Raw genomic sequence first — 18,796 nt, 5'->3', positions numbered from 1 at the left:
TTGGCTAAGCAGAAAAAAAACAGTGCATATTAAGTAAGAATATATTGGGAAAAAATATATGGCTGTGCAAAAAGTAGAAAATGTGTGCAAGCCTGGTCATTATGATATATATTACAATGGACGTTGAACACCGGGAGCTACATGTCAGGGGTCGTTCTGACAGTATAGCAACTGTCCATGTTTTTCATTTTGTTCACAATAACCAAAAATAAACAACTTTTTCCTTTATTTAAATGTGAAAGTTCATTCTTAACCATGTAACCAGTCTTAACCAGTCTTCCTCATCGGATGGAGCGTCAGAAAGCTCCTGAAAGTAAACCTTGAGTTACACTCCACTTCCAGCAACCATTGCACACAGCCAGTCTCATCTCCTGTGTTTTTCCAACATGGAGGAATAACTGTCACTCAACTGTCACTTCAGAAAACTCTGTGAAAACTCCTGTTGAGTTCCTGGCAGTAACCAGGCAGCACAGCTGTAAAAGGCCTAAAGCTTTCTAGACATGACAGCATGCGGCTGTAATTTACTGACCATCACCATCCTCTGTGAATTTCAGGTCAAGGCAAACATCGGTGCCCTCAATTCTGTCCATTGAGGGAAGTAGCCTCTGCAGCCGACCGCGATGGTCAGCTGGCATACCAGCCTCATTGTGTGCCCACACAGCTGTGACCTTCTCAGGGATCACCAAGGAATCTGCCCTCCTGATTGAGATTCCAGGTAAGATTAAACGAGGCCCCTGGAAATCTGTGTCAAGTGTACAGTGTGTCACCTATCGGCCCCCAAAGTGTGCGTCTTTTGATTTTGCAGCTCGCGTGCATTCAGCGCCGGAAAGATTTACACTTCATGTGATGTCAGTGGCCCTCGCAGAAATTGTGATATGATATATCTTTAAAACTCTACCGCAACCATACCACACGGTTTATGTAGCATATTAGGCTGAAAATACCTCGCAGTAAACGCCGCTCTTAAAATTGCCCTGACTGTACGCCACAGGTCACTCAGTGTGTCTGCAACATGACTTCCTGTCTCGGAAACTTCGTTGCATGGCTGTGCGAGCTATGTATGATCCTAAAAGGGACCATTTAGGGACTTTTTGTGATTGTGGTGGTATTAGTTTTCATTTTCATGATGGATTTTTTTTTTCACAAGATTGTGTGGTTTTTTTTTAGTGTTATTTTATTAAGTTATACTTTTTTGTTTGGATAATTTTATTGTCCAGCAATAGAAGATCAGGTATTTTTTCATATGTTTATATATTCGTTTTTTGAAAATACAATCAACAAATTATTTTTGGATAACTTTGGATATGTAAAATAAATCCAAAATGTTCTTTGGCCAAAATATATTAACTCTGCACAGAACAGAAAAACAAGACTAAGAGTCTACAGTCATGCTAGCAGCTCTGTGAGGCTTTACTTTGGTACAGCAGTGCTTTGAGCTAAATGCTAATATCAGTAAGTTAACATCAAAATCAAAATGGTAATGCTAACATGCTGATGTTTAGCACGTAAGCAATAATGTTTCAGGTTAGCATGTTAGCATGCTAATATTTGCTAATTAGGTTTCATTTTAACTTACCTGAATCCACATTAACAGATGCAAATTTAAATGCAATGAACTACTGTTATTATATTAACATTAAAAAACACAGACTTCTATGTCATATGTCAGTTTTATTAAAGGGGAAATTTGATTTTTAGTGCTTTGTTCTTGTTTTAACTCATGGTCTATTGCCAAAATGTTATATCATGGAGGGTATTTTACTGTATGTATAAATGAATAACAAATGTTTTGTGGCTGTGTGGTAAAAGCAGACATGTTGGTTCTTGAAAGACCCAGTTTAAAACAGACTAGGGCACAGGTGCGTGGTGGTGGTGGTGGTTGAGTCGACCAGCTGCTGTCTGTTTCTCTGTGTAGACATTTGCACGCTTTTTTTTTATAGTAGTCTGACTGACTTCATAGCATTTACAGATACAGATTTCCCTACTGTTGCAGTTGCTGAGCAATTTAGTGTCTGGAACAATTTATCTTATCTCATAAGAAGTTATGAGACTGTTCAAGGACGCTGTAGGTTTGAGTGTTCTGGTCGCTGCAGACCTGTCATGTGGGCTTTTTTACGTACAAAAAAAGTGTTGATATTGATTGCTGTGGAATGTGCACAGTCACACAGGGCATACACAGAATGTGACAGCAGTCTGTGTTGTCGTATTTCCTGTGGTAAACACTACTATTGTCCCAAGATAATCTTATTGAGGACAAGCTAAATATAGCAGAGGTAGAACACAAACATTTAGCCAAGGGCGACACTTGGGACTGATGTAAAGCACTGTTAAACCCTAAAGCAACAGACACCAATGTAGCCAATTAGCACAGAGGAAGAAGATAGAGGGGACAGGAGGGTGACAGAGGAGCAAAGGAAGATTCATTGTCACGGCTGGAAGAATAAAGACTGAGCTCACTAATGGGAAGGTCAGGAGAACAACAGATGATGGTGATAAATATGAGAGACGATAATGAGAATATCTGGTGAGAGTCTGATACGTGATGCAGGAGAAACTTATGTTTTGAAAAGTCTCATTCCAAAATGTTTGTTGTTGTTGGCTTCTAATCCATTAATCAGTGAGACTAAACACAAAGTACAGCTGAGGCTGATGGGAATTTTATTAGTTTTGAAGATATTTTATTAACCAAAATATTGGACAAATTGACATTTGGACCTGATGATGGTGCAAATGAAATGTTAAGGGATCAAAAGTTATTACAGTTCACCATGAGACAGTTCACCATGGACTTTGGTAACATGGCAATACTAAGTAAGTGAGATTCATCCTCTGACCACCTGATAGGGACAATTAATCTCTGTACAACATTTCATGGCAATCCATTCAGTAGTTGTTGAAATATTTCTGTCTGGACCAAAGTGTCAGCCATGTTTATTTCCAACTGGGTCCAATCTGAACTATCGCAATGAAAGGCGTTGCAGTTTTGATGTTTGGCAGGCAGGACTTCCTTCATGTATTTATGTTATTGCTGTATAAAATCCACTCTGGTTCTTCAGCTCCAGCCCCAGACACATCTGACCAATAAGTGGAGTGAACTCATGTGGCTTGTAGTGATGCATTTTGGTTCGCTTGGACTTTTCTCTGTATGAAAACAAGACCGAACCAGGGGGAATTGCACCAGGTTTACCCACTCATCTTCTCATTTGGATTACAGCAAATGAGCTATAGGTTTAACACCCTTAATCTATCTAATGTCTTAGTATAGTTGAGTATGTATGTGTGTGTGCGTGTGTGTGTGTGTGTGTGTGCGCCACTTGAGATGACCCTTGGGGTTCTTTCACATGACATGGGAATCTCACAGCTCATTCCTCTCTCTATATCTTTTTGATTTACTGTTAGTTTTTCTGCACTACGCAAAGGACTTACACATATTAGCACACAATAACTTCTGTTCATTTAAATGTATTTTCATTTTATGAATGTCACCAAAAATTACATATTTTTATTACCTAGTTTTATTGGGAGAAATCATTTAGTGGCACAACAAATTGTGCACAGGGGTTTGCAAACTTTTCATTGTCTTGGATATTTGGTCCCTCATCATAACTCAATAATAATAACATTTGAACAACTGAAACAGACAAACACAATTGTTTTATGTATTGTTTTTTGTTAGGAAATTGTTTAATTGTGTGTTTTAATGTCTTGCTTTATTTTTTCTGTGAATTGGTTTAATGTATTTATTTGTTATTATTTTATTGATTTATTTATGTTTATTTCGTACAAACAGATGTATGGACATTGAATACTCACTACATAGACTGATGCATTTTATCATAGCATTTATAGTTTGAGATAATTTACAACGCTTGTCCATGGATTATGCTGCTATTATTGGGAAACACTCGTAACACAGAGATTTCAGTCTCGAGAGACCATCCTCGTTAAGCGAAGGCTGAAAAAGTAAACAAGAAACAAGATACGGATACCTTAAAACCACAGTCTCTTCCTTCATTTCAGTCCCCTGCCGCCCCCCCCCCCCCCACCCCTCCCCTCTGTATCTCTCCCCCTCTCTCTGTCTATCATCCCTCCTCTTTCAGACACACATGGCACTCAGGCATACCGCACGTTCCATTATAACAAGCCACATTCCCTGGAACACTTCCTCCGCTCTGTCCCTGCTTGTGGTCCCTGGGTCCCAGAGCAGACTCCCCCCCCTTCCCCTCCCTCTCCTGCCACAACTCTCCCCCCCCCTCCCCTGTCCTCTCATCCACCACACACCCACCCCTCTCTCTCCTTCACCCGCCCCCTCCTGGTGCTTATCCCTGGACATCTGTGGCTCCCACTGCAGACTCACAAGCAGCCAGAGCTTCCCATTGAGCTGTCTCTCCTGATCTGTCTGTCTGTCAGTCACACTGGATCAATCCGTCCTGCAGCTGCCTGGTCTGTGAAGGGAGCGAGAGAGCACCCAGCGCCAGGACCTAAAAACAAAAACAAAACAAAAAAAAAAAAACCAGTGGAGAAAGAGGGGAAAACTGGAGAGACGGACTCCATCAAACCCATGAGAGACATGGGAGGAAAGGAGAAGAAGATTTTGGTGATTGCAAATGTGCCCAACTATCAAGGGTGAGTCCTGTGTGGTTCTGGTTTTACCTCTGCTGCAGAAAAGTCTAATACGTATGAAAATTTGTTGCCTAATTGTTATAGTTTTGACCTGCTTATACCGACTATTCGTGTTATTGTTCAGAAGTGCAAAGCAATCTTAAACTTGCATAATGACCGTGTTTTGAATTCTAACACCCCTTTTCCAGTGGTGTCAGTTACGTCCAGTGCAAGGTGCCACTTGTCAAGTTACTTGGCACACTTATCACACGTTTACTCTTTAAATGGACTCGGTTTTTGAGATAAAATTTTACAAAAACCCTTTTCTTATCATCTACTTAGGATATAATTAGTTTAAAGACAACAAAAAAAACAAAAACTGAAACATTATTTTTGGTACTGTGATTATCAAACTCTCCAAAAAGACCTCTATATCACACAGTCAGGGTTGTGACATTATGCTGGTTTATCCGTCATACCTCTACAAATTGCACACAATTTATAGCCTCTTTCCCCACAAAATAAATAAAACGTAGATTAAATCTAATTGATTATAGGTTACTGAGTCCAGTGCTGATTCATGCATAATTTTGGTGCAAAGCAGAATGCAACTCTATCTGCTGTGGACTAAAATAAGGACTCTGCTTTGTTCTTGGCGAAATGGAAAAGTACATTGAGTGGAGGTTCTACAGTTACACTCTTCTGCAGAGGTTGCTGAGTTGTTGTCAGTGTGAAGGATTGGAGGGGCTGTGGGCACCGCATATGTCTGTCAGGGCACGAATGGGTGTCCGCAAGGGTATATCTGAGTATACTGTGAGATGTTTGCGTGTTTATGTGTGTAATAGTAGTGTTCTAGGTCTAGTGTGCAGAGTTTGTGCCTTTTCTTAGAAGCCTGTAGGGAGCTACTGTACTCATATGTATGTGTTTATTTGTGTTTTGCGTATTGTATATGGCAATTACAGCAGAATTTCAGGGTTGCCCGGGTTCGGTAACAATCTGGCCACGTTTAAAGAGAACACCCCCGGGTCAAAGTATTTGCATTGGACACTCCGGAGAGCAACGGCGATGATATGTTGATCATGACTTGGCTTTAGTTGCGATGAGAGCTGCGTCGAGTTGGCAGGCTAGAAAGGAGGGAATGCCGACTTTAGATGGAGAAAAATAAACCTGTTGATCACTTGATATTACGGTGTCGGGCAGTCAACACGTTTCATTTGATGCCTATTAATTTGAAAAGTGGCTTTGGTCACTTGAGTATCCTCACTAATGAAGGAGTGTGGGCAGGGAGATATGTTCGGCATTTTTCCTTCTTTTTCTTTTTTTTCTCCGGTGGGACTCTTTGCAGTTAACCAGAGAGTGTCCTTTAGCAGAGGCAGTTTGGAGATCTACGCTTGAGGCTCCGAGAAAAATCTTCCGCCATTGTCTTTGTGTGTTTTTAATATTTGAAAGTTTTTCTTACTTGAGATGACACCAAAGAAAAACGTGGTTGAATGATCACGCTGCGCTCCAATCTATTCTCTGTACACACGCACTCAGACACCTCCCCCACATTCCTATGGTTTATAGGCTTTGATGGCTTTTTCCACGCGACTACTAAACCAGGACAGCAGAGGCCCCTAAGAGAGATAGCTCCCTTGGGTGAAGATGGTCCATTTGGGGCTGCCACTCCCACTCAGGCCATCTACGACTAGACCCCCTGTCCTGTCCTGATACTTAAAAAAAGGCCTCTAATCTGCCCTGTTGCTGTTTCTGTACCATCATCACATGTAACAAACACAGCCTAGCAGAGTTAGGCCTTGGATTACTTGCACGGTTTTACATAAGTATGTACCATATAGATGGATGCATGCACACATGCACACAACACAAGCGGACACGCATGCAGCAGACTCTGTGTCTCTCCGAGCCACTTAATGTTATCTTAGCTGAGAGTGACTGCGATGTCTGTTTACTTAGCAGCAGATACACAAAGCGCAACATGAGATTATTTCAGGATTTTAATTTCAGAATGTGCTGAATAAAATGTTGATTGGGGAAAACAAATTCACCTTTACTCAGTATTTGCAATATAAATAATTAATAGACTTCCTCAGATGTAGAAATATACCTCCTCTTATTTCTCATTGATAATGTCAAAGCAGTCATTAACTCTGATTTGTACAAAAACCATGAATCATTAGACACATATCTTATTTTTGTTACCTTTCTATGCATCTGTTACCGTCAGATAACAAGTTTTTAATGAGAAATACGCTTGTTTTGCCATTTTACCCACAATCCCTTGAGAATACTGATGTTTTTTTCTTTGTGGGTTCACCACTGTAGGTCCAAGACTTGTTTAGCCTAGCTTAGCAGAAGACTGGAAACGGAAGGAAATTTCTAGTCCCTGTCAAAATAATACTAATAATAATAAAGACCTTTCCTATGACAGAACTGTCTTATTTACATCTCGTACCTTGTTAGCTACAAAGCCAGTCACCAACACAAACAACAGTCAGTTGGGTTTTGATTAAAAGAGTGCTAATCTGTCACTGTGCGCAGCTGTTGCTAATCAAGAAATAGCTCCAGTACGTAATCTAATTGCTTGTTAAATCACAGTGTCTCATTTTCTATTTCTACATGTGTTAAATACACAAGATACAATGTGTAAATAAACTAGCTTACGAGTTGTTTCAAGGCAGCTTTCATGGAGCTAGGATAGCAGATTCCCCCTGCTTCTAGTCTTTATGCTAAGCTTGGCAAATCAAGTCCTGAACCTAGTGTTATCTCTCTATTGGACACACCGATTAAACCGATTTGCCTCTTGTTATGTAAGTATTACGCAAACTTTGGCATTGGTTAAGCTAAAGTTAGGTTTTTTGTAAGGATTTCACCTTACTAAATATAAAAAAAGAGTTCAAGTCCACCATTATTGTAGACATAATGAAGAAAAGGTGTCAATTGTTCACAAAGTGTGAATTTCTGGTCAGATAAAGTGGGGATACTGTGGGGAAGGTTAAAAAGGTAATACAGATTTTTCTTGCAGGCATGATTAATACTAGGACTGGGCAATATATCAATTTTATATTGATATTATGATATGAGACTAGATATCATCTTAGATTTTGGATATCGTAATATTGTAATATGGTATAAGTTTTGTCTTTTCCTGGTTTTAAATGCTGCATTACAGTAAAATGATGTAATTTTCTGAACTTACCAGACTGTTCAAGCTGTTCTATTATTTGCCTTCAATCACCTAGTCATTATATCCACATTACTGATGATTATTTATCCAAAATCTCATTGTGTATATTTTGTGAAAGTACCAATAGTCATCCCTACAATACTGTTGCAATATCGATATCAAGGTATTTGTTCAAAAATATTGTGATATGTGATTTTTGTCCATATCGCCCAGCCCTAATTGGTACCCATATATTTGCTCTGCAGTAGTCTTCTTGTAATAACTTTTTATTATCAAAGAACCATTTCTTGTCCTTGTAGTCACTCAAGAAGACATAAAGAAGAGTGACACTGAAGTGTGTTGTGTTGTCACCTGTTGCTACCAACTTTGTGTCTCTCTCATTGCCCCCCAGCTTGTGCCTTGTGCAATTAGCCTGTTACAATAAACCCTCAGCTATGTATAGACTTTGATACAGCATTTGGCCACAGCCCTGAACATGGAGAAATAATTTTACAATACTCAAAACATCCTGATGGTATCTCCTCCTAAAGCATCGTGCATATAGTTTTGAACCCCCATTGAGAGCCATTATAAATAGATTTGGAGATATTTAACGCCGGTGGGTAGGTTTGCAAGGACCGGTTTTGACAGTGATGTTTCCTCTCATCACTGCGCTCTCGTGGCACATTTGGCATTTTAGGGAGGGATTTGAACGATGCCAACCCTCCCTCTTTTTTTTGCTCCTGCTCTTTACTCATCTAAACATACACTCGTGGACGCACACAGTCCTTGGAGTCTTCATGATTCATTGCTACTTTAAGAGTTATGAGACACATGCAGTTCTTCCTATCAGTTACATACAAAGGATTATGATAGAGAAGACAGATAGGAACCCCCCCTGCTGTTTTATAGAGGGGATTACCGAGGGCCGCCAAACAAAGTAAACCTACACAAACTACAGCATTACTTGGACAGTGACACACTCGCTGCCAGCACGCATGCACACATAAAGCACAGCCACATACCATACACAATACTCTTATGTAACAGGTGGTTAAAGCAACAACTGCAATGAGTCAAAGCGACCACAATGGAAAGCAATCTATTCATCTTAAACGGCCATCTGCCTGGAAACAAGCACTGTGACGGCTCCTGCCTCATAATGGTTTTTCACCAATGGAGGTTTTCCATTTCTGGTGATAGCGTGCCCCTTGACCTCAGTGTGTACTACAGTACACCCAAAATAAAGCCCTTTAAAGTGAGTGACCCGGGGTCAGCCAGACTCCCAGGAGCATCTGGGCTCTCCAGGGCTGTGAGCCCTATCTCAGTGCCAGCCGACACCGTCAAAACAGGCATGAGAGTTCTTGAAAGGACCTCTTCAAAACACCAAATTTGAAGGAACACGCTGGGTGGTGGTCAGGTCGGACAACTGTTGTGTCTCACAGTGAGTGGTGGAGGAAGTAGTCAACTCCTCAAAAGTAGAAAGACATAAATGTAAAAAAAACTCTATTACAAATAAACATCCTGCATTTGAAATTCTATATGCAAGTATGAAAATTTTGGGGATTTTTATGCATTTAGAGTAGTTTGATTAGTTATAAGCTCTTCATCAGGTTGAGAAAATTAATGACAAATACATTGGAATCATACTTAAACAAAGATGCATTTTTTTATAGTATCTAAATAATTGACATTTTAGAGATATAAGATTTTTACTAAACAACAGCAATATTTGGAGAGCTCATTTTTATCTTATGTTTAGTGTAAAATGACCTTACTTCAGTTAGATATATAGTGAAGTATTATGTACAGTACTTTAATCACTGCTATAAAGTCTTCCAAAGCATAAATACTCAAATGTAGTACCTGCTGCTCAAAACTGTACTTAAGTAGCATGAGATAAGTAAAGTATACTAAGTTTGTAGCTCTACTTGCAGTTGTCTATTGCACTTCTTTATAAAACTGACTGAACTTATGGCACGTACAGACGCACAATTTGTGAATAATTGCACTTACTGCCATGTTAGTTTAGATAAGGGTATTGGCAAAATGTCAATGCAAACAATTATACAGTATATACAGTAATTATATAATTATACAATTATACATTATATTGTTATATTCTGTGTATGAAATGACTACTTGTTGAACTAATCATAAACATGCATCAGTTTTATAGGGAGCCAGGTTATAAAATACCTTTTTTTGTAAATCTCAATAAATTATGACAAATGTGGAATTTAATTCATTGTTTGTGTTTTAAGTTTGCTTTTAATTTTAGGCTACATTTGGCCATTCATGATAATGTCTGTCCAAAGATCAGTTTACATAGATTTTCCTGATATACTATGAAAAAATGCTCTCATGAAAACCTCTAATATGTGTTGTGGAATTGTCCAATTATGGCACAAACCCATAAAGATGTTATGACTTCACAGCTTCATTCTACATTTTTCAGACACTTTTCATTGTTTTTACTGCAAGAATTTGAAAATTGTGAAAAATCATTCCTGTGATAAATTACCTTTCTCTATGTATTTTGTTAAACCTTTTAATTAGCAATATAAATTAATGAGTTGAGTAAATGTATCTAGACACCCATTCCTTCCTATCCAGCAGGAAAAGAAAGAAATTAAAATAAAAGTTTAAAAAAAAAAACATTTATAGAATTTGAAATAGTGTAAATAAATCACCAGTTGCATTTGAAATGTGTGAATAAATCACCACATGTAAAAGGACCAACGTAAGGAGCAAAGACAGGTGCATCCTTGGCCAGTCTTTTGGTTTTAGCACTGAAACTGAAATCCTACCCCGAGAAAGCCCCTGATGCTGAAGAGCAGCTCTGGCTGCTATACAGTCTATATCAGAGGCTTAGGCACTGTGCTGAAACTACAGCCACTCTCTGACCTCTGTAATTGTCAAGCAACGGCAGGACATTTACACTCTGGAGGTATAAATATCCCCAGTGATCTTCCATGACTCCCCCAGAGGCTCAACAGGTAGAGCGCAGCAGAAAGCCAGCTGTCGCCTACAGGCGTCAGAGAGGATTTCTCCACCACATCATCAGTCATCCCATTTGGATCGGAGATATTGATGTCCTGCTGGAAGGCTGGATCAAAGCATATGCAGTACACTGTCATTTCAACAGCATAGATTAGAGTCGGGCAATAGATTAGGGAATAAAAATAACTATACCGTTTATACCAAGATAGCGACCCCTTTAATATAAATGGTTGCATTAAACAAGTATAAGCAATGTTGCAAATCAGTGAACATGGTAGTGTTAGATTAACAGGATATTTTTTATCAATGTGATGCAGTACCTTGATTTATCAGATATTAATTAACTGGATTAGGCAAAAATGTACATATTAAGGTATCACATTATATTGATATTACGATATACTGTGTAATTACCTGATAGAAGATTTTAGCAGTGATGCAACTAATGATTCATTTCAGTCAGAACTTTACATTCATCAAATAATAGTTTTCCTTAATACATGACTTTATAAGCTTTCAGAAAATGATGAAAAATGCCCATCAAATTTTCCCAGAAGCCTATATAATACATATCTTGTCTGACCAACTATTCGAAATCCAAAGATGTTCAATTTACAATTATTTTAAACAGAAAAGCAGAAACCCTCACAATTGAGAAGCTGGAAACAGTAAATGTTTGACTGATAAAATATTAATCAGTTGTTGAAAAGTTTGTCAATCAACTAATTGCTTCAAGCGCCAACATCTATTATAAATTAATACATGGTGGTACTGACTCATGTTGTTCACAGTAATGATACATTTTGAAGGATAAAGGTTAATGAAAAGCTTGTTGTAATTGCAGGTCAGACAAGAAAACTCCATGTAATGAGTCTGTTTCTGGTAAGAAGAATGGAAAACTCCAACCATCAGCGGTACCGCCACCGATACCCATGTCTCCCATCGTTGAGAAGATGGAGGGGCTGAAGGCCATCCGCAACCGCAGCAACAGCCTTCGTCTGGGCCGACTGGCCTTCTACCGACACCTGGAGAAGGTGGAGACGATGCGCTGCTTCTGGGAGCTCAAACATGTGGAGCTGGAGGGAGGCAATCAACAGGTAACACACTCTACCTTTGCTCTTTTCACTCTGATTGTCCGCACAGAAAACACACACACACACACACTCGCTTCTTGAGAGCTGGAGTTAATCAGACAAATCATTGACCTCTGGAGAGAGAAAACGTTCTTTTCCAGTCGCACCATTTGCCCTACAGGTGTCGGTTCTTAAATAAGGTATTTATGGGAGTGTTAGGTTGAAAGAGAACGACTCTGTTTTTGTCACCATGATTGACCTGAACCTCAATCAGCAGCGGGAGGAATAAAGAAACCAAAAAAAGGCCACAGCAGAGTCTATTCCAGTTCTCGGCACCTGTTGGCAGGAACGACATGCCCTGACAGGTGAAACGCAACAAGCTCACTAGAGGGAGCTGCAGACCTTTTAGTGTTTATTGCCTGTTTGAACCTCCTCAACTCACAGACTGTCCCGCACACACACACACACAAAACCGCAGACTGAACCAAATATTTGGCGCTGAGTCAAGGACGCATACAGATCTAGTTGCCACAAGATGGCGAACCTGAGCCAGTTTTCTGATTCAGAAAATGAATACAGAGAACATACACTCTGATATGGCTGAAAACCACAATTCATTTCATTTTATTGAGATGTTTTGACTTTTGTTATTGACTGTTACTGTTAATTTCAGTAAGTGACATCAGCTGCAATCTACAATTAAACAACAGTAAAGTAATTCAGAACACCAACTATATACAGGTGATCTTGTTTTATAATCTTTATTGTTGTAATTAATCTGCATATACTCTGCATATAGTTATTATTATAAGTGCTTCTATAATCCTGTATCTCAGGTAATGAAACTTTAAGAGACTATATGCAACATTTAAATATCAATAAATACTATTTCAGTAATACTAAATACTAATAATGAATTATCAGACAACAGAGGATCCAAGGTCCTAGCGTCTTTGGTTCTATGTCACCTGCTAGAATGAAAGATTAGTCTTCGCAGTGTGGATTTGACACTGATGACAAGACATGAACTGGAGTCATGTGACCTCTAGGGTCTAAGTGTAAGGACACTGGGTTAGAGAGAAAAAGAGTATGAGTTACTGCATGATGGTTTAAAGGTGAAGTGTGTAGAATTTAGTGGCATCTGGCGACACAGACTTGGCAGAAATGGAATATAATGTTCATAAGCATGTTTTAATTAGTGTATAATCCAATGAAAATAAGAATCATTGTGTTTTTGTTACCTTAGAATGAGCCCTTTATATCTACACAGGGAGCAGGTCCCCTTCCACAGAGCCCGCCATGTTGCACCGCCATATTTCTACAGTAGCTCAGAACAGACAAACCAAACACTGGTTCTAGAGAGACGGCCTTTCACGTTTTTCATGGCCACCGAAGGTTCTTCTACACATTTGGGAGGAAAGGGGGAGGGGAGGGGTACTCAGTTGGTTGCTATGTACACCCTCACCACTAGATGCCACTAAATCCTACACACTGGTCCTTTAATACAACTGTGAAAGCAGTGACAAGATGACAGAGAGAAATTCCAGCTAGAGAGCACTACTTGATTTCTTCATGTTACTGCATTTCATTACTTGGTTTATTTTACGTTAAAGTGTGTCTGTCAAGGCTAAACGTATATTACAGTAGGAATATGTTGGCAAATTCTAGAAAGGAGTCATGATAAATTAATTTGATACTGCTAACTGTTTCTCTGCTGTTGTTAACATTTGAAAATGGCATTATGGATTGTTTAGGATTCTGAACTTTGGACTTAACTTTTGACTGACTGGGAGTCAAGACTTTAAACGTGCTCATGACTTTCAAAATAATGACCTAGTGTGGTGCAATAGCCAAATGATTAAGGTGCACAAGGCCTATATTACATGTCATCCCCCCTCTTTCTCCTCTTGTTGCCTGTCTGCATCTATACAATAAACTATCCAATAAAAGTGAAAATCCAAAAAATAACCTTAAATGACTTGTTGCCATTCCTTCTGCTGAAAGTAGGAAAAAGCAGTGTTTTTAGAAAACAGGGAGATGGATTATGTGGCTAGAATAAATCTATTTTTTATTTCTATTAATTTTTGTTGTTTAAGAGGTTCCTTGATGCTGATTGTCATACTTTCATATGTAGTGTTTTAGTAAGTGTGGGATAGTTGTGAAACATGTGTGTAACGTTGTGTGAATGTCTGTGAGGAAGTGCTTGTGCGTGATTGACATTGGGAAATCTACTTTATATGGATGTCATTGTTTATAGTGGGTTTTTATTTTTAATGAATGAGTAAAAAATTAACAGATATAAAGTGTTGCCAGTTTGCAGGATTGTAAAACAAACATAAAAAATATAAATTTAGGGCTGCAACTGATTATTTACATTAACTATTGATCTGCCAATTAATTTCTCGATAAATCAATAAGTCATTTGGTCTAAAAAATGTCCAACAATGGTGAAAAATGTCGATCACTGTTTCCCAAAGCCCAAAGAGAGACATCCTCAGAGACACATTCTGAGAATTTTAGCTTTTTTTTTCTTAAGAAATGACTACAAACAATTATTTGATTATCAAAATAGTTGCCTATCATGTAACTTGTGAAAATGAGATCTTTAACTGGCGCTGGGAGCTGAACACGTCACCTGTATCGTCCCTTCAGTGAGTAAAGCAGCTGTCTGATGTCAGAGTAGCTACATCTTAACCAGATGAAGAGGAGTCAGGGACCATGTTTGCATTGTGGGCATTTGAATTTTATGTTGCGTATTTTGCTGTATTTATTTTTTGCCTGGTTGAGCTGTAAATCTGTGGTGGTTTTGTAGTGAACACCAGGCTGAAGGAAATGTTCCAATTACACGGGAGGCTCCATGTGTAATTTAAGATCCTCAGTGTGTCATAGTGCTCAGTGAACACCCTTCTCACTTCCCTCTCTCTCATTCCTCCTCCTCCTTGCTCTCCCTAAAGTCAGCTGATCTCAGCTGCACCTCTGCTCTACTATCTCTCTCTTTCATTTCTCTCATCTTTTCAGTCTTTCCTCTATCTAGCCACCTGCCTGCAACTTGCACTCTCCTCAGTTTAACTGCTCCAAACCGTTCAGACCAGAATTATGTCAGCAAATCACCGGATCCACCAGCTTCATTACCTAAGCTGTCACTCCACTCCTGCTCTGTGCAAAGGTTCTCCTCAGATTCCCACTGGGGAATATTTTTCCTCCCTGAGGTCCTGCTCTATAACCCTTGTAACCCTTGAACCCCCCCAGCTGTTGCTGCTTGTTATATAAAGCTTGTTTTGGAGTGCTGCTTCTAAAAAACTCTACTTTAAAGAATCTCGGAAATCTTAAAAATTATAACAAACAACCTGCTAAAAATGACTTTGTATTTATTTATTACCTTTGAAATGATGAGAAACACCAGTTTTAGTAGAATCATGCTGTTTTGTCAATTAACTTAATAAAAATGTCAGTTACCACTTTCTGCAGAGAGATATTGAATGATAATAACACTATTTCATGTCGCCATTTATATTAATTTTGGGGCAAATCTTAAACTTAACCAAAAACAGGAGGCGCACATATTTCTGTGTCATTCCCTGATGTTGTTAATTGATAGAAATCCCTTCAAAGAACACAGAAATGTCTCATGATATCTTAAAGAAACGTGTAAAGGCACCAAGGTTAAATGTCCTTAATACTGTACACTGACAAGTTTAGCAGGGCACAGGGAGGGATCTGATCTGCCTTACTGCAGTGGTCACATTCCACTATCCAGTATAAATCATGGGCTCCATCCAGACAGATAGCTGTCGCATATACAGAGGAACACAAAGTCCAAAAAGGGCACTCTGCAGTCCTCTACTGACGATGCTAAGAGGATCTGTACATGTTTGTCTAGTAAGCAGCGGTGTGTGCCAAACACATGCAGGATTAATAGGAATGTTTAGTTTTCAGAAAATTGTTTAACACTACACACACGTAAACCTTACCCTTTGTCTTGATCCACTCTGTGATTTATACAATGAATGGACAGTAAAAGTCACCTTTCCTTTTTCTTACACACACAGCGCGGACATGGTAGTCCACTGAGCGAGACGACTACTTCAGCACTTGTTTTGTTTTTACCCGTGCAGCACGTGGCCACAAAAAAAGATAAACTCACCCGCAGCACACAGATGCAAGTGTTTGTTTACATGTGTGCATGCTTGTCTATTTGTTCGCCATTGTATGCATGTGCAGTGATGCATGCACATACTGTAATTATGGCCCTGTGGTACAGGGCCAAGGCGACTGCCTGACAGATATACTTAGGAGTATGCATGCATGCGTGAAGTGCTGTGTCTGAAGTTAAAGGATATCGCAGGGGTCTCACTAACATGCCAGCAGCAGGCATCTGATTCTGCGTACTGCAACGACACCGTGAACCCAACACCACCTGTCCTGTTCTCGTCTCAGAGACGGCATGTTCTCTCCTTTTAGGTCCAGGGGTGGGAGGCAGGGAGGAAGCCGGGTAGAGGGTGAATGAGTGACTTGGTGGGCGGGTAGCAGCAAAGCACAGATCCTTGTTCTTGTCCAAGTCTGTAGAGAGCAAGACACTTACAATCGATGCACAGCTACAGAAGCCCGTCTATTTGGTAATCAAGGCCTGTCGTTTCGCCCCATGTCAACAACTTGTTGCCCACCACCCGAGACTCCTTCACCAGAGACAACAGAGAGGCTGAGATAAGACAGACAGCCTGTGCAGGCGGACAACAGGGACAGGAAGAGGTTTCCATCATGGAGAACTTCCTAAAGGATAAAGAAATTTGGATATTAGGGAGTATGTGTCTGGTGGCCACTTTTCTGTGGCGAAGGCTGTGGAAAGCATTCTCCGTCAAGAAGAGGGGGAGGACCACACCATCTCCAGATGTACAGGTAATACTGAGACAGTGGAGTTTGGGTCTGTGCACCTGCGCTACGTGTGAACAGGTGAATCTTCCCTGGTGACATACCAGAACATGCCAGAAGTTCATTCAGTAGGAATGAGCAGCAGAATCGTTGCATATAACTTAAGAAATCAACAAATATTCATTTATTGGACTGAACTGTCATGTTGTGGATTATGACAGAGGCCGACAGGCTGCAGGCCTCCATGAACCGGAAATGAATTGTGTTATCACATTATCACCTCTTCCGATGCTGTGACGCAATCTAGATAGTTTCTGCATCTTAAAGTGTTGTGAGTCTTTAAGAAACAGAAAGTATCTGAAATGTCTTTGACTGAGCATCTGGATATAAAAGGTGTGTGTGTGTGTTCTGCATACTGATTATTTTGACAGATGTGACCACTGCTGTTATAAGCATTTGTTAGCTCTGCTAGGAGGTTATTTTCTTTTTGTGTGTCTGTTAGCAAGTTGGCAATGTTTTTAATTAATCTGTTTAAAACTAGATTAGATGAGGTCATTGCATGAAGAACAAGCACTTAGTTTTGTTTACGATGAATTTCAAGGATTACATAACATTGAAGTCATGGGCATTTTTAAATATTTTCACTGTTTTCTCATGAAATATATACACTGTGTATAGTGACACATAATTGAATCATGATGAATCATTTAGACTAAATGTGTCAACAAGTTCTTGTCAGATAATATCATTTTTCTGGACTTTTAGTGAAGGCGTAAGAGTAAGAGCCGAATTGGAAACTTTTAAATATTATTATTATTAATGAAATAAGATTTAGGCCTCGACCCTTCATGAAAAAGCTCTCGCTGGCAGAGCAGAGCTGAAACGTTACACCGCATGTAGATGATTTCATTATTCATATCTCTGAGTTTGGAAATCAGACCCTGAAATATTTGAGCTGAGCTATGGTGATGTTATCTGTGGATGGCCTTTTGCTTTCCCTCAGAGGAGAGGAGTTGTGTTTCTAGTGATGTGAAGACTGATCTGCTCTCGGATCAAGTAAAGCATTATTGACTAATCAGGTCTGTGTGTAGACGTGACAACTGGCTCGAAAACTAATCAGCGGAAGTATCTCTGGCATCTCTAATATTTTCACTGTTGGGTTTAACTTCTGGACTGTACCGAACATGTTGCTGCAACAAAACAATGAAACAACAATAGCGTTTGGCAAGTGAAGCAGTGTTTCATCTATAGCCGGTGTATGTGAGCTCAGTGGAAAAGGTAACGTCATCTTATATGCGTCACACGCTTGTCATCAGCAGTGACATCTAAATTCTGCCCTTAACTCCACCACTCCATCAAGACGAGCCTGTGCCATCTACGTTACGCATACCATGTCCGGTATAAACCAGTTTATTATGCTAACATAATCCCACAGGAAGCAAATGTAATTGACTCCTCATAAAAGTGTGAGAGCTGTGGTTCTTTTCAGCAGTTAAAGCCTGTCAGTGTCAGCTCAATAATTTTATTAGTGTTCTTGTCTCTGCTGACAGTTGACTTGTTGCCGCCAGATTTATAACTCTGCTTATCATTTCTACTAGCCTGGTAGTTTAGACCAAATGTGTCAACATGTTCTTGTCAGCTCAGGCTTTAGATGCCGTAAATTGAGATAAAATATTAGATATGGGATGGTTGAGTTTAAAGACTGGATTGAAAGTTTAGGAAAACTGTGTATGGTGTAATCATGTTTAAGTGAGATCTGTCCAAGGTGCTGAAAGACTCTCAAGTGACCTCTAGTTAACTTTGCTAATTTACACTTTACGTCTGTAGCCGTGTTCCTTTCATATCAGAAAACACAACCGTAAATACATGGCGGCATTTTCAGTCCAAGAGCAAGATTTGCCAGTCTGCAGCATCTTGGACATTAATATAGTAAAAGTACATGTAAAAGCAGAAAAGCCCAGATGTTGCTGGGAAGAATTGCAGGTTCAAAATGGCAGAAAACAGAAGGTAGAATCTAAATCTGACAGGTGTTTGTCTCTTCACAAATTTTCTTATTCTATTTCTTTAAAATAATGATTTCACT

At 39.5% G+C, this 18,796-nt stretch overlaps 1 protein-coding gene across 2 annotated transcripts in view; it reads left to right on the top strand.

Annotated features, from left to right (window-relative positions):
- Nucleotides 1–4,386: 4,386 nt before the first annotated feature.
- mylk4b (myosin light chain kinase family, member 4b) overlaps nt 4,387–18,796 on the top strand; it is a 38,395-nt gene continuing 23,985 nt past the window's right edge. Inside the window, exons 1-2 of one of the 2 annotated variants that reach the window (XM_044360870.1) lie at nt 4,387–4,626; nt 11,616–11,868. In XM_044360870.1, coding sequence (XP_044216805.1) covers nt 4,562–4,626; nt 11,616–11,868 — 318 coding nt within the window. In that variant the 5' untranslated portion in view covers nt 4,387–4,561. Of the gene's footprint in view, nt 4,627–11,615; nt 11,869–16,431; nt 16,741–18,796 lie in introns of those variants that run through there. The other variant, XM_044360871.1, reaches the window with a different exon arrangement.

The sequence above is a fragment of the Thunnus albacares genome, chromosome 9 (genome assembly GCF_914725855.1).
Source record: "Thunnus albacares chromosome 9, fThuAlb1.1, whole genome shotgun sequence".
NCBI classification, from domain to species: Eukaryota; Metazoa; Chordata; class Actinopteri; order Scombriformes; family Scombridae; genus Thunnus; species Thunnus albacares.
Note: the sequence above shows the minus strand (reverse complement) of the source record. Positions and strands in the feature narration are given on the sequence as shown.